Source organism: Embiotoca jacksoni, unplaced genomic scaffold (assembly GCF_022577435.1).
Source record: "Embiotoca jacksoni isolate LCO1_2020_lvr unplaced genomic scaffold, fEmbJac1.0.p SCAF_20, whole genome shotgun sequence".
Taxonomy (NCBI): Eukaryota; Metazoa; Chordata; class Actinopteri; family Embiotocidae; genus Embiotoca; species Embiotoca jacksoni.
Genome location: NW_027185341.1, coordinates 1,023,939 through 1,038,464, shown reverse-complemented (window position 1 = coordinate 1,038,464; position 14,526 = coordinate 1,023,939). Strand labels below are relative to the sequence as shown.

Sequence of the window (14,526 nt, the reverse complement as noted above, 5' to 3'; positions counted from 1 at the left end):
TGGGCTTTTAAGTCAGTGCTCTTCACTAATGAAGTTCTATACTTTATTTATGAGACAAACACAGAACCTTGGTTCTTGAGGGTGTGTGTGGTAAATAGCTCTGCATGTCCAAAGACTCTCCTCCATATCCCTCTGAGGGCTCTCACTGCTTTTGGCAAGCCTTTGTTTTCACTAAATACACTAGAGACATTGAGAATAGAAGAAAAAAAAAAAAAAAAAAAAAAAAAAAAAAGCTAAACTATCTATGATAAAATGGTACAGTGTCAAGATTCATCTTTTCTTAGAACTAAGAGTCCTCTTTTTTTTTTTCCCTTAAATGTGACCTAGAAGCATCCTGGCTTTTTTGTTCCTGGTCATTAAGAGATATATCGTCGGTGGTGGAGAGAAAAAGGGGCAAAGCTGAGTTTCTACGCCATTTCTTTGTTCAGGATCTTATTTCTTTGAAATAAAATGTCTTTTCGTTCAACTTCCCCCCTATTTGGTCAATTGCGGTTCTTAAGGGCTCATGTCTCATTGTGGATGGAAAATGCAACTTTGAATTACTGCAAACTAACGACGTTAAACTGCTCTTGGTGAAAAGTACAGCTTAGATGTCTGAGGAGAGTTGAGGTTTGTGGCAAGAAAAGTGCGACCACAGAGTGTCTGATTGTAGAAACACTTAATGCTCTAATTATTCTTGTTTAATATCTATGGACGCCACACCTCTGCATTGGAAAACACAAAGCTTATTCCTCACCAGTTGCCAGTGACACTTTCACAGTGTGCATGAATAAAGCTTAGTTCACTACTTGGATATATATTTTATTATTGTGTATTTGCTGCTGTGAAAGAGAAGGAAGTACAATAAATGGAGCCTTTGTTGGACTATAAGAGTAAACAATTTAGTGTGGTAAAAAATAAAGACAAATCCCAGTACTTAGTGTACTGTGACTCAGTATTCTGAGAGCTTTGGCAGGACTATGATCTAAGCTATTATCAAGATGTCTGGGAAGTGTTGTGAGGAGCTACTCTGGGACCACAACAATAAATATATATAGTTATAGATAGGTGAACAACGCTAAATTAAAGACCCAAACAGAATTTGGGATCAGATGGTGATCTGAGGATAAATCTGGCTACCTAATGTTGGTGCCAATTGTGTTTGTTGAATTTGAGCGCTTGCATAGCAAGTAGTCTGGTGGAGATCTAAATATTTCCTGTGTATCTATGTTGCTGGTGCAGATCTATTCTTGATTTGACCTGGAGACATTGCCATTTCAGGTTGTGCATCAGAGCGGAGTGTTGGTATCGACAGCAGAGTAAAGGAAGAGGTCATGGATTAAAGACACGGGGCGAAGCTTCCCCACCAAACCACAAACACACCCCACAGCTGGTGTAGACCGAGCCAAGTGTGCGGGACCAAGGCAGGATAAACGAGCATTGTTCTTAGCTAGCTGCACACACAGTGGATGAGACGGCCACTGGTGACACGGGGTCAAGGGGCATATGGCCGACTGCAGCAGGAGAAACCGCTGGGCCCAACACCGTTAAGCCAAGGCCCACTGCTTTACCGACAAACCAAGCTGTGAGGCACAACATCAAAACAAGCCACTGCAAAAAGATGCGGCTGGGTGGAAATAAAAAAAAAATCAGCCGGCTGTCGCAGAATTTCACATCGTCGAGAAACTCGAGTAACGTCTGGATCATCTGAGACGTTTGAATCAACATTTTTAAGCAGAGAATGCAGATTGTATTTATGAATTTGTGAATGCAAGTTACAGAGAACATCAAAAGCTGATGGTCTGCGTGCGAACCTTCCTTGACTTGAATTATTAAATCTGTCGATGTCGCACGCACCAGCCACCCCGCGATTATAGTGTAAATTGACAAACTTTTTCAAAACTACAACGGAAGCCACAGAAAGCTGGTTGATACTTCAAGAATGAGCTTTGATATATCTCTGAGGAATACACTGTGCCTCAATAATGTGGTGACTGTCAGGAAGGAAGACAGGAAGAAAAAAAAAAAATATGCTAACTGGTTAAATCTATTTAAGATCCCAATGAGATTTCTTCCTATTTTAAGATTAAAACCATCCTTGATAATGAGGGAAAAAGGAGTTTGTGTGTGTTTTTCAGATGGTTTATTTAGAAAGTGATATGTTTTTATTTTCTTTCTTCTGCACTCCCAAATTAAGAACTTCAGGAGGAACGCTGACATTGTTTATTTCCATAGACCCCCTATCTGTTTGTGTAAAAAAGCACAGCACCACCCACCCAACACACATGCATGAATAACACACACACACACAGACACACAGAGCCACAGCGATGCTTGAATTTTCTTCAGGAGCAGAGGAAGGAGAAGGAGCGCCCGATCTGTCGCCTGTACACTTCTCTCTCTCCCTCCCTGGCTCACCTTTGATGTGCTCCCGAAAATGTCATCAGGCGTCAAGGAAGCAGTTTTTCTTTTTTTTTTTCTTCCTCCGACCCCCCTCCCCCCTCTCCCCATTCCACCTTCCAAACACACACATATCCACCCACCTCGCATATGAGCGAGACAATTTGCTGTCGCTCACTCATCCTCACCACTATCTTGAACCCCCACCCAACACCGCCCCACTCCTTTCCAATCCATAACAGAATACGTACCGGTTTCCACTGCTATCTGGTAGCCGGCCTCCAGTCTCCGTGATGACCTTTCCAGCTTCTCTGTGTTGTCCAACAGATGCGCTCTCTGCAATAAATAGAGAGGAGGAGAAAAAAAAAATAAAGCCACAGAAACAAACACAAAATAAAAATTGATTGAGAGGGCTGGGACCCATTTCAAAGAAACACATCAACACTGTCACCTAAACAGACAGACCACATCCACAGCGACAACATAATACAACCAGGTTGGCAATAACCTTCATGGATGACAATGTGTTATATGCTGATGGAATATCAAGCAAATGCATGTTGAGGCTGACAATGTAATGGGTGCTGCTGCCTCATCTTGGACATAAAAAGAAGAAACTACTTGGAGCTTTGTTGCCTCCTCGTATTGTTTCACAGGCCAGCCTTCTGCTGCACAGACAACCGTTTAGGCAGGGAGAAAAAACACGTTAAGATAATAAATAAAATTGAATTTAAAGAGCTTCACAGTCAAAAGAACATCCCCGTCCAGGTGATAGCATCCAGCTGGAGGAAAAATCAACATCTACACCCTTGTAATGAAGCATATAAAGTCTAACGTTCCTTAAAAAAAAAATATCATAACAGTAATAAAGTCCAAGATTTTCAAACTCATCAGTGTCATAAATGTATATCAAAGTGAAATGTTATATGCATCCGAAACAAAACCGTCACATTTCTTCTCTGCTTCTTGTTTATCCACATTAGTGGATCAAAACAGTAATTCATGATGTATGAGTTACTGTGTTCCCCCTTGGCTTCCTCACAGCTATCAACAATTGACAAGACTGCCCATTTAAAGCATGGAGTTCAGAGAGCATGTCGAGAAAAGATGTGTTTCATAAATTATTAAATAGGCAATTTGATAATTTTTTTTCTCAAAGTGGATGTTTGTGAGTATCAAGGTCTTCGCAGGGGCTGTAATATCACGAGTACACAAGAGTGCACACAACTGATAGCAGTTCCTGAGATACAGAGTACACCGGTGGGTTTAGTTTCTTCTCTAGCTCAACCATTCATGTCTTACCAGCAAGGGCTTTGAGCTGATCTGCAGACTGAAGGCTTACTAACTATGACTTATCTCGCTTGCTTTGGTGGAGGCTGCAATAGGGGTTGCCTAAAAATGCAATTTTTCCATTGAGGTTCTCTTTTTTTCCCCCAAACAGATTCTATATTCTTGACATTCAGTCGTTTTTTTTTTCTTTAAAAGGCAGGAAGACTTTATTATGACCTGTAACTTGTGACTGTTTGTGTGGTGACTTTCAAATGTCTGAATTAAGTTTCACTCTGTGATAAAGACCTCACATTACCGTATGTTAACATTAATGTTTCTGTGTGGTTGTCTTACTTTAACTTGTATTATCTTATTCGCTTGCCATATGTTCTGGTTCATGTCTGTAAACCGTATTGGGGCCATGTTGCTCGGTGATTCTGCACTTTAAAATGGTTTTATATGATTCAGTTTCAAATAATGACTGGATATTGAAGTTGATTTATTATACTTATTAATTGATTTCATCACGATGCTTGTTTCCAGCTGATTTAAAAAAATTTTGATCAAATTGTTTTGGGCATTGGTTTTACAAACTGTCAGCCAAATATTTAAGTGTATTCAAAAGACAGATCTACAGTCGAAGTTTGTGAGTATGATACCTTACTATTGTGGCAGCTAATCTCAATCAATTCTAATATGAATCTATATTTGTGGAGCGTAAACTTTCAACCAACAATTTAACAGACACCAATCAGTTCTAACATTAAAACCACTGAGGTGAAGCATTAAGTATGACACAACAGTCCAGCAAAAGTTCTTCCTACATAAGGATTATAATGTTCTGATGGTATTTAATCTAATGGAGAGAGGTGATGATTTATTTTAATGATCATTTTGGAGACTGTGATTTGTGGTGCTGTTGAACTGCAGGTTATATAATAATTTGTCAACACATTTAATTTAGATTGAAGGAACAAATTGTTCGGAACCCAGTGCAGCACCACAAATTACAGTCTCCAAACTGACCATTAACATATATCAACACCTCTCAATCAGATTGAATAACAAATTAACATTAAAATCTGAATGAAGGGAGGATTAACTGCCGTATTATACTTTATGCTTCACTTGCTAGTGGTTTTAATGTTGTGGCTTATCGGCGTATAAACATACTTTCAAAAACAACATATACAGTCCCTTTTTATCCGCTGAACCGAGATCCTTTATGTACAAGTCCAAACTCAGACCAAGCTTTCACTAAACCATACAGCATTCAGAAGAGGATCACAAACAGCATAAACATGGAAGAGTTAAATGTTTACTTGAACACTGTTGGTTTTGATGGCCTTTCTAATGCGCTATGTTAAGAAACTGATCAGATGTAACACATTTGACACTCAAAAACAACCCGATGAATGACAACCGCCCCACTGACAAGAGTTTATGCCCATCACATGAGCGGAGGGGACAGGGGAAGAAGCGAAATCTCTACTTTTGGTTGGGCTGTCAAAATGTGTACCAGCTAATCACTCAGAGGAAATGAAAAATGTGGAGGGAAAAAAAAAAAAAGTCAACGACACACTTTTCAAAGTTTGACAACAAGAGGGATGGGAAAAGAGCAGGGAGGAGAAAAACTCCCTCTGAACTCCTTCCCTCGTTTCCTTTTTCTTTGTGCCGCTGACAGATGTCATTTAAAATTGCTGAGATACTTTTTAATAGTTAAAGGGAGGGCAGGGGGAGGATGGAGGGAGAGAAGAACGAGTAGGTGGATGGCTGGTAAAATGGGCCTGTGGTAGGAGGAAACCGATAAGGAGATGGCGAGTGGGGCTGGATGCAAGGTGTGTTTTCGGTGAAGGGTGTGGTCGGGGGTTTGGGGGAGGGGTTACATGGGTGTGGAAGTGGTAGCGGTACCAGCAGACGTGGTGGCAGCGTGCATGTGGGAGAAAAATGGAGACCAAGCTTGGGCTATAATGAGCCCCTATGGATCAGCTGAGAACGAGGGGACGTATTGACATGCAATGCTTAAGCTAATACACCTAGACCATGGCTGCACTGCCTGTGTGTGCCTGGGAGCATGAGGCAGCCAGGGATACTGACAGAGTAGCACACTCCCCGGGTTCTTCAAACAGCTCAAGTGATTAGTATGTTATCATTACCATTCGAAACGTGATTTTCCTATTCCCTCTCGGCAAAGGTGACACGTCTCGGGGAGACGGCCGGCAGACTCACTGCGATGGAAAGCCACTTCAAAGCTTTCTCCTCCTGAATTTCTCTCTCTCTGTGTCTCTTCTCTCCCTCGTTCTGTCTTCTTTTAGGCCCGGGGGGAGGGGAGGGGAGGGTGAATGTGGGTGGGTGGGTGGGTGAGGTTGGAGGGGGTGTTGCTGGTGGTGGGAGGTGGGGAGTGGAGGGAGGGAGGGGGGGTGGGGGTACTGGTGGCAGTGGCAGCGTATATATGTGTGTGATCATTAGAATAATGCGTCCCGAGTTTGACGGTGACAGAACGCGAAGGAAAGGGTGAGAGTTCAGCCACTAAGAATCCAGTAATGGCACACTGTGATGGCCCTAATAATGGAACAATCCAGCCATGAACACAAGATGATACCATGGAAAATAATGAAAAGAAACGTCTAAAATGAAAACTAAACGTCCCTCACGACGTAGAAAAAGGCTGATGTATAGATTATGTCTACAGGCTAAAATGAGGGAACTCTTACTCACCAGAAAATAAATATTCCAGTAATGTTGCACAACAGCTACAAAATGCAAACGTATCAAAGTGTTGAGCTATTTTATTCTGCAGCAAGCAGAAATCCAAGATTTTCTTGTCAGCATTTATTGCCGAGAGAAATGCAATGTGACTGCCGGCCCCTGCTGAGTTACAATGTCCCATATCAAGGTTTGACCCCTGCGGTTCTGATAAAACTTGTGAATCCTTCAGAATAAGGCAAAGACGTCTACTAACACCTATTCATTCTAAAATACTGGCTTGCAACTCAATTTATCCACTTTAAAAAAAAACTAAGGATCTCATCAAATCATATCTGATTGTCTCATGGAGCCTTCTAGCAAAGGATTTAAATACAATATATGAGAAATATTGTGCATCTGTGAGTGCACCGGTGCACCCCACCGCCACCTCCACCATTTCTGCCTATGTATGTATGCCTTTTCATCTGACACCTACATTTTGAACAAAGATCTTCTTAGGAACCACAAAAAAAAATTTGTTGTGCTTTTTTGCGTCAAGAAACACTCTTCAGTTGTAAGTTATTAACAGGGAGCCCCAGAACAATGCAGCTGTAGCTCAAAAGAAATCTCTCCCCTCTTCTTTCCTACTCCTGCCTTTTTTCAATATCAAACACAGGCAGTTACTATCACCATTTTCCAAAGTTCAGATGATTTCCTTATTATTTCAATAAGGGTGGGGGAGAGTCAAAGTGAATAATGATGACAGCTGTGATTCAGACTGACTGTGTGATCTTCTGTGCCGTTTGTTTGGGACTTGTAAGACGAGGAATTACAAGTGTCAAACAGCTGTGAATATGGGTGCTAAATATTTAAACATGTTTTTCAGCTGAAGAAAAAAAGTGTAGTTTTTTTAAAAGCAAGGCTTAAGTGTGTATAAGCTGTGCCAGCCTTTGATACAAATACAGGAAGAGCAGGAGGGTAAAAGAGTGCAATGGCGACGAGGGCAAAGAATCAAGCCCGATTACACAGCCTGGACCATTCCAAAAAGGGAAGACAGGTGAGGTAACTCAAGATGTCTTCTGACCCTCAGGCTAGGAGGAAATGCACAGAAAAAAGTGGGAAGAAGAAGGGGGAAACAAAAGTACAGCTAAATAAAAGAAAAAAGTGAGATAACATGGCATCTGGGTCAGGTTGGCACTCTAAATTATGGATAGGTATGAATGGAGAGCCTTTGATAGGAATTGAATTACTCTGCTACTCCAGAATCCCTCTTGAATATAGTCTCACTCAAAGGCTCATTTAACAACATAGTGTAAGTACATTGCCAAAGACAAGTTCAGATCAGGACAGGAATAGAGTGTAAGTTACAGTAGCTAAAAAATCTGCCTCAATTAGAGCAAAATTCACTTCCTCTGAAAGGATTTTCAAAAGTTTTAGTTATAATAATACATTCGATATAATGTGACAACTAATGAGTATTCTTCAGAAACATTGTGATGTTACAGTGCAGGGTTGATATTCACATAGCAGCACAGTGTTATGAAAATGTACATTACACTTAAGCATGATGACATTTAAGATGATAATAGGGATATTGCTGAGCAGTTCCAAGTTTAAATGTTTCAGGCTACTATTGAACTGTTTGCAAGCTATTGAAATACCACTTTAAACACAACTACCTAACTTATAATAGATCTTTAAAGTGCTGTATGTGTGAGCAGGGTTTTCACATCACTTATGTAAATACTATAAATATTTTCAAACTTAAAGGAAACACAATGACGGGTGGTCATTGTAGCTTGATATTGTTTGCTCTAATTCGTTTTTGTTTTTGTTTTTTACCCAAAAGACTCACTCGATTTACAAAGTCAGTTTGCATCTAATTATCGCTGGAGCAGCACAATTAGAGCGTCTGTATCAGAGTTACAGCTAATACAGATGTTGCAATGACATAAAAGTTGCAGGGATTCTCTCAGCATCGCAGCCTTTCCTTCACCACCTGAGAGTGAAGAAATTCAAGGCAAGCGCTGCTAATCAGGCTGAACAATTTTTATGGCTAATCTTTAATGCTAACTATCGTTATTATTATTGTTATTAGTCATCATCATTTCACATAGTCTTACCATAGTGTGCCTACTTTGGTAAGCTAGCAAAATTAAGCAACAAGCTTCGTGTGTTGCTAACTTTATCAGCAAAAAAAAAAAAAAAGGTATTTTAGATGTTGCATACACTAATATGACCTACAATTCAGCAATGAACAGAGGATGATTGTCACAAGGATTTCACTTACACTTTGACATGCGTCTTTCCATGTGTCTGATATTGGTCTATGACGGATATATCGATATTGGAGTATATATTAGCCCATGTGCGCTGATATAAAAACTAGTTTACAGAATGTAAGGCAGAAACAGATGATTGGGGTAAATCGGAAATTGTTCCATTTCTGCTGTTGCTTTTCTTTAATAGTTATCTCAAACTATTTAGTTTGCAGTGAGGTTTAATGTTCCAGCGCACTGATGTCATTGTGGACAATAAACCGGAAAATATCTGCCAACATTACACATCTTTGTCACGAGCGTAAAAAGTGGTCGAAGATCCCATTTGAAGGATCGTGGCAAAAAAAAAATGTGTTTACATATACTGTATGTATAGGATACATACATAAAGAATATTTGCTGATACAGCAATACCATAATGTTTTTACTTCCTATTATCAGTATTGGCAATCACCTTGTAAATCCAGCATCGGTTAGATGTATGCACACTGTATATACTGTATAATCAATAGCACTTTGACACTTACGCACTTTATAGTGTCCAACTAACAAAATACATACAAAAATTATGAAATAAGTGCAATAATCTTTGGCACCGGTGGTTATGTTAATGCAACGGTGAATGACAAAACAAATACAAAGTCATAATGCCTTAAACACGCATCATATAACTAGCAATAATCTCAGTCTGGTATATTCCAAAAGTCCGAAAAGCAACTTATTCGGCCCGATTCAACAAAATTAAGGAACGGGAAATTTTACAAGTTGCCGTTCCCACCTGAAATTAAGAAGTTGATCAAGTTCTAAACTGTGTCTAAACTCAAGCTACTTTAAGACTTACTTGATTCCCCTTCAAAAAAAAGTGCATTAGAAATTATATCTCATCTTCACTTTCTGATATTTAAGGGAGGGGGAACTAGAGAAGCTGGTCTTCAGTGAATTCATTATCTGTGGTTTGGCCTTTAAGCTGTTCAATCAGACATGCAAAAAGTGTCCAAATGAGCTGATTTTAATTTTCTGTGGGAGAGAAGAGGGCAAATGGAAATTTCAGTGAGAAAGCAGAATTTAAATTGTGAGAGCAGAGAAGCACTTACCTCTTCACGTAACTTTATCAACTGCATCATGAGAGCAAAAAAGGAGAGAAGAGAGAAAGATGGAGGAGTGAAGGACAGATTAAAAAAAAAAAAGCAGGAACATGGCAGGAAGACGATCAGTCGTGTGGCTGGATGCAGAATTAACCTTGACGATTTACCCGTTTACATGTTTAGCATTTGGAAATCACAAGACAAAAACATTAAACGGAGCTAAACACGCCGCTCGAGCTGACTTTTTTGAACAAACAAAGATCAAGTCCTGCCGCTGTCACATTAAACAAGGAGAGGGAATGGATCGCTCGACTTGCAATATCAGCGAACATTATCAAGGAAGTCACATCACAGGAGTTGATATAGCAAAAGAAAAGAAGAAAAAAAAAAAAGAGTAAAATATAGTCTGCACATTTACAGTATGTTTAAACATGGGGAAAAATATTTTGTATCTGTCATTTTGTGAAATTCTCTGGAAAAGGATTAAAAGGAAAATGTGTGCCCTCTGGAACCGAGCTCTAGAAATGCTGAGGCACACTATTTGTACCACTGTTTATCAATGCTGATATGCCGTCAATATTTCATGGAGCTTATCAATCTCAGTAAAGGTGCATGCTATTTAGATTATGTATGGAAAGCCACCTGGGGCTACCATTGTATACACATACAGTGCTGCTTATTATTGGGACAGCCACAGATCATGAAAAATGAATCTTAGCATAGCTATACATTTTTGATGAAAGAGAATAGCAAATTTAAAGTGAAGTAAATAAGAAATGCTATTCCTATTCCCTGTCCTGGAAAATCTTGCATCTCTGATAATGAATCAGACATTTGAGGGAGGCCAGTAATCCCATTTGCCATTAATTATGCCTAATCACAATTAAAAAGGTTGCTTCCCATGGTCTTTTCTTAAGTTTGAGTTCTAGAGGAGGAAGAAAGGCTTATTGTGGGAATGCAACACATTTGGCAGAGAAAGGGGAAGGAAGTATATTTTGGATTTGCTAAGTATTGAATAATTGTCAAATAAGGGGAGAGTTTTTATATCCTGAGTAACAAACCTGATTGCTTTTTAACTCGAGGGTTAAAAACAAAGCTGGCAGAAGGTCCAGAAATGCACCAGATCTGGTATAAAATAATCCCAAACAGGTGACAAGGAGCTCTTATGGCCAGAATAAAGAAATTAAAAAAAAAAAAACAATACACTGATATCCTAAACAAAAACAAAAAAACAATACTGCACTGCAAACATTTCTCTCCTCTATTTAAAACACTACCAGTAGATACACTCGAAGAAATGTTTCATAAATAATGGATTCTGAAAGAATCTATACAATACAAAAAAAAACAACCAAAAATCATAAACTAATTCTCACACTACAATCTTGCTTCTGCCACAACAGTCGCCCTTGTAATTTTAGAAGCATCTCAAAAATAGTTCTTGCATCATTTTTGCTCATCATAAAAATATATCTACAGTTTACTGTCGTGGTGTAAACAAAAAATACTGTCAATATCTGTAACGTGGGAGGTAAACAAGTATAACTTTATGTTTTTCTAAAGAGCTCTTACCCTTGAAAATGTCGGCAGTAAAAAGACGCACTTTAGAGTGGAAACTGTCTTTTCTAACTTAAGCAACAACTCCCTGCTAAGAATGCATTATTGAAGAGGCCAAAGTTTAAAACGACACTGTGGATGTGGTTATTTGGGGGGATTGAACAAACCCATCAGATCCTGCGATCCCTCACCCCAGCTCAGCCATCAGTCAATGGATACCAAACAAAACTTGTTCGAGCTCATTTGTGCTGCCTGACTGATTGCAAGTCCTTGTGGAGGATTTATTAAAACTATACGAGGGGCATGTTGAGCTGTGGTTCTTGTTTCTTCCTGTTTAGCTTTATTTTTCTTTGGCATCCATTCTTTAGTGTGGCCAACGATGCTCGTGTTGCTCAAGAGATATACAGCAGTAAATACAGAATATTGTAAATGGTATAATTACTCCTGCATGAGCGCCTTTCCTTGTGTTTTTGTGATGCCAGCCAGTATTCAAAATTGCACTGCTGCAATTTTTCTGTTATGATAATCAGCAATTTTTTTTTTTTTTTTTTTTTTCAAACAAAAGATTTTTTTTTATCCAATACGGAATTCGATACAAGTGGTAATCGGCTTCCTTTGTAGCCTGTAAAATCTGGTCCATGCCGGCTCAAACCAGCACAATCTCTTGTGGCCAAGCCTTCTGCTGTGACTGAAATCGAAACTATTCCGTATAGTGTTCGTGTGTGAAAAATGTGTGTGCATTTGCTGCTTTGTGTGTGGTGTCTGTGTGTGTGTGTCTGTGTGTGTGTGTGTCTGTGTGTGTGTGCGCGCGCACACACCAAGAGTTGTGCGTGTGTTGCATGCAGAGGAAACAGAAAGAAAAAATGTGCAATGGTAGCCTACCACATTATTAAAAAAATGAGTGATAGTGCCAATTCAGTCTCTGTCCGCATACAGATAACGAATAAATGCCGAACTCTATTAAATCGTCCTTTAGCCATTATCGCAGGGCCAACACGCCATTTTCAGAACTTATGACGGTTCCCTATTTACTTAGCTATAAATCCTTGCCATGTAACCAACAGATTTGTGACTGGTAATGATCTGCTCAGCCAGGGCTATATGAAATGATCCTGACCTCTTTCAGATCGTCAGGAATTAAATTGACCAACTTGCCCCAGCCCCCACCATCTTTTCCCCTCTCCTATCACCGCCGTCTCGTTAGATAAAAAAAAAAAACTGAAGTTCCGAGTACTCCACTCACAGCAAGACCAAGACAACTATTATCTCCACAAGTTTTAAAATGAAAATGAGGCAAACACAGCACCTGGAAGAAAAAGGAAAAATGTATATCATCTATTTACTTTGCTTTTTCCCCCCTGCTTGAACTGGTTCTACTGGTGTGTGTTTTAGATGTTATAATTTTTAAAGTGTCACATCAGACATGAATAGTTTCAATTATTGAATTTAAATAACTTAATTGTAAATATACAATTATTTCATCGTACATTTTTAAACATAGTAATGCTTTGAATACTGGTAAAATTATTAGAGAATATACATTTGGAAAATAAAATCAAATGAATACTAGAATAAAAAAGGGACTATGTCTCTTAGTATAGCTTTGATTTTTAAATGCATTACATTAGCCCTAAATTCCCAAAGATAAATATGTTCAAAGGTAAAACTATTTTATACCTCCTCTAGTGTATAATTTATATTAATGGAATAAATAACGTAGATTTTTTTTTTTAATATGGTTCTATATTTTATAGTTAAAATGATTATTGTTGTTATTAAATGAAAAATAACATGCTGTGGATTTGTGTTCTGAGATTTAAACGTCATACTCCACTATCTTTATTTTTACATGTATGGATTTAAACAAGATTGTCATTTATTAATTCAATTATATGATATAAAACAATATAAAATAAATTTGATAATTATTGTCTATTGACTAATATTCATTTTAATAATTACAATAAAGCAGTAATTTCCAAACACCTATAATACAAATGTGTAATATCATGCCACAATATTAATCCTAAAGCTTTTATTTCGGTATTTTCGTTTGAGATGTTTTGATTCAAAATTTATAAATACAACTTTTAAATATTTTTGGATCCATTTTTAATGAAGGGGAAATAAGATTTGAAATGAAATGTGATCTGTTTTTTTTCAGTTTTTTTTCCTTGACAAGATCTTGATAGGACCCATCAGTATTTCAAACGTGGCATTTCTGACAGCAAGTCTCTTTCCAACTTCTGCATAAAATGTCGGAGTCACTTTTGTGTCTCGCTAATTTGCCAGGAATATGCATATCAATTACACATCTTGGCTCAGGATACATATGTTTCTAAGATGTGCAGTTCATGGGTCATCATTGAAATGGTAATAGGGAAATGTTCAAAAAAAAAAACACAGACAACTTTATTTAGCTATGCTTGGTTGTGAATCATCTAAATATACTCCCATACAGCACTGTGGGACTAAATGTGCAAATATGCATTTCAATATTCATCCTTTTTCTTTTCTTTTGAGTGTGCACATTTGCAAGTGCAAAGCATTTATTTGCGTGTGAGCGTGTGTGTGATAGTGTGTGCCTTGAGACACAGTAACCCCTGCAAGTTGACAGATGATTCCAAAGGCAATATATAATTAGTTAAAAGACGTTTGGTCATAGTTGAGAGTGGCTGCGTGTGAGTGGCAGTTGTGCAGGTGAGCAATAGGTAAGCGCGTCTTAAATGTTAAAACGTTGTTTTGCTGTTTTGTTGCAGCTTTATTCAAAACAATGTATTCAAAACAACTTAGGTTTAAAAGAATGTGTGGCATATTTTGTTTTCGAGTCATCAAGATCACAATTCCGAATAATTGTTTTTATTAAATCATTGATACTTGCATAAATGGTGTGAATGAATCTTTTGTAGACATTGCTGACAATGAAGGAAAATTGATAATGTGGTCTTTATTTCAACAGGCTGAGCTGATATTGTCACTCACTCTCTTTTAATAAACAATAAAACCAACTGTGAATATGTTGATAGATAATAGATAAAAACAAAAAACAAATAGAAGTCAAATAGAATTCAAGATTTTTGATTAAAGACTGGCATTAAATAATAAATAAAAGTATATAGCGACTAAAACATTATTTCTCTGGAGCGTTGCACCAAATATTTCAGTGATTTTTTTTTTTTCAGCCATCATTATGGTGAACCTGTGTCTTTATTCATGTTGAGTATCTGCACTGTGCAGGTTTGCCACCGCTGGAGTTTACAAACAGACAA

At 38.2% G+C, this 14,526-nt stretch overlaps 1 protein-coding gene across 4 annotated transcripts in view; it reads right to left on the bottom strand.

Annotated features, from left to right (window-relative positions):
- The window catches only part of vti1a (vesicle transport through interaction with t-SNAREs 1A), a 115,703-nt gene that overhangs the window by 77,349 nt on the left and 23,828 nt on the right, over positions 1-14,526 (bottom strand). For 2 of the 4 annotated variants that reach the window (XM_069155462.1, XM_069155464.1), the window contains exons 5-6: positions 9,710-9,730; positions 2,631-2,715 (exon numbers count right to left, since the gene is read on the bottom strand). In XM_069155462.1, the coding sequence (XP_069011563.1) occupies positions 2,631-2,715; positions 9,710-9,730 (106 nt within the window). The remainder of the gene's footprint in view (positions 1-2,630; positions 2,716-9,709; positions 9,731-14,526) is intronic. The other 2 variants (XM_069155463.1, XM_069155465.1) reach the window with 1 other exon arrangement.